General features: G+C 53.9%; 1 protein-coding gene across 1 annotated transcript in view; it reads right to left on the reverse strand.

Annotated features, from left to right (window-relative positions):
• LOC130583757 (trifunctional purine biosynthetic protein adenosine-3-like) overlaps positions 1-2139 on the reverse strand; it is a 21561-nt gene that overhangs the window by 3489 nt on the left and 15933 nt on the right. Inside the window, exons 14-16 of the mRNA XM_057383312.1 lie at positions 1639-1845; positions 763-906; positions 371-501 (exon numbers count right to left, since the gene is read on the reverse strand). Of these exons, the coding sequence (XP_057239295.1) occupies positions 371-501; positions 763-906; positions 1639-1845 (482 nt within the window). The remainder of the gene's footprint in view (positions 1-370; positions 502-762; positions 907-1638; positions 1846-2139) is intronic.

Consider the following 2139-nt stretch of genomic DNA (forward strand, 5'->3'; position numbering starts at 1 on the left):
GAGGTGTCTCCAACCCTAAACCAGTTTGGGGTTCTCGGATTCTAAGAAGGGATAAGCTCTGGAGACAACACATTTCTGTTCTTTGTAGAACGTGAAGTGATTTCAGCCGAAGTTTGAGGCTCCCGGGCTGCAGTCTCAGACCCAAATCATCCATTCAAATCCCTCCCCAACTGTGGGATGGAGCACCCTCTGCCGAGCTGGGAMAGGCTCCAGAGCCCAGTGAGGACTCACAGCTCTGCAGCTCTGTGCTCCATCCATGATCACAGAGAAAATCTCACACTGAAGTGAAACCGGAGCACTCAGCAAGCATTTCCTGACCACCCCTGGGCTCAGCAGYGGGGARGGGAAAGGAAAAGGGAAGGATCCTCACCCTGGTGGGAATTCCAGCCCGGGCTGCATTCCGTAGCTCCTCCACTCCAGATTTGTTGGAGATGACTAGGACCAGCTGGGCACAGCTGCCCGGCTCCCTGGCCGAGCCAATGAGCGCTGACAGCGTTGAGCCTCCAGCAGGGAGAGAGCAAAGGGTGGGGACAGGTGAGCACCCAGGGCCTGGGGAGGGGCTCTCAGCTGCTGCTCTGACAAAGATCTGCTGCTCACAAACAGCTCTGAGGGTGGGGGCATTGTTAAAGCTCCCTTTATGAGTGGTGCAGCACAGCTCCTCGACTTGGAGCCAAAGTGCAGCCCTGCCTTTGGAAGGGTCTGTGGGTTCCGCTGACACACCTGCACCCAGCCCCTCCTGTGTGAGGACAARGGACAGCTCACCTGCTCCAGAGACAAGGACAGCCACCTTCACCTTTCTCTTTCTGGGCTGGGGCTGGCTCTGGGCAGTGGTGTTGCTCAGCAGCTGCTGGGGGCTGCTCAGCTGCAGAGCCTCTGCAAGGTTCTCCACTTCAATGTGAGAGCCTGCTCCAAACACACAAAGTGTTAGGCTTTACCTTTCCTTCTAAACTGACTTTGTGTAGCTAATTAACAATGTTTCAACACAAGAAATTGTGGCAGCAATGAATTTATACTGGCATTGATGGAGCTCCGAAGGGATTCAGTGCTTGAAAAAGCCAAATTTCAGGAGCTGTGCTGGTTTCTGGTGTTACCTGCTCACAGAGTTGTTCACAGAGGCCCAGGTGWGGCCTTCTCAAGGATTAATCCCATTTTTTATACCTCTTACATTGCAAAATGATGCTGATGGAGCTGAGGTGACATTTTGGCTGCCCAAACTGCTGGGTTCCTGGARGGATTTTGGCTCACATCCTGCTGGATGTCAACCAGTGACACACCAGGGTTCAGGGTGACCAGCACACATGGCTGTACAAAGCTGTGGCCTGTCCTCAACCTTTGAGTGGATCTGTGTGAGCTGGGAAGGGGCTGGACAGGAGGGGAGCTGATGGCCACGAGTGTGGTAAAATATCCACTCATGTTTGGGGCAGCAGAGGGATTTCYTGAAGCCTCAGGGAGGGGGAAGAGGTTATCCAGGTGCTGCTGCTCTGAAACAAGAGCTCACTGCTATTTGTTCGATACTACAAGATGGGTTTGGAGCCATCCAGTAGCCTCCAGATTAGTGAAACAACAGGGAAATCGTGTGAACTGCACAAACTGCAGAGCAGGGGTTGGTTCAGTCCCACAGGGAGGACACCTGCTCACCTGTGTGACAAGGGGCAACCACCTTCCCAATCAGCCAGGCCTCCTGATGCCTCTGGATGTCCTGGAGAACGTGCTGGGCCAGGTCCTTCTGCACCACCAAGACAGCCCCGATCCCGCAGGGAAAGGTCTGAGCCATCTCCTCTGCAGAGAGATTCCCCTCTTTGTACAGCCAGCAAAAGATTTCAGGGATCTTCCAGCTGAGAGCATCTAGAAATGATTGAAATTTGTGTGTGATCAAAATGTTTATTATTAAATACTATCTGCAGAGACAGTGGTGTGCTACAGGAGCTGATAGAAACCAATTCCTGCTTTTGCAGAATCCCAGAATCCCTGAGGGTGGAAAAGCCCTCCCAGCCCATGGAGTSCCAGCTGTGCCCGATGCCCACCTTGTSCCCAGCCCAGAGCACTCAGTGCCACCTCCAGCCCTTCCTGGGACACCTCCAGGGATGGGGACTCCAAAGCTCCCTGGGCAGCCCCTGCCAAGGCCTGAGCACCCTTTCC

Source organism: Malurus melanocephalus, unplaced genomic scaffold (genome assembly GCF_030028575.1).
Source record: "Malurus melanocephalus ecotype Western Australia unplaced genomic scaffold, MMel_1.1 scaffold_623, whole genome shotgun sequence".
Taxonomy (NCBI): domain Eukaryota; kingdom Metazoa; phylum Chordata; class Aves; order Passeriformes; family Maluridae; genus Malurus; species Malurus melanocephalus.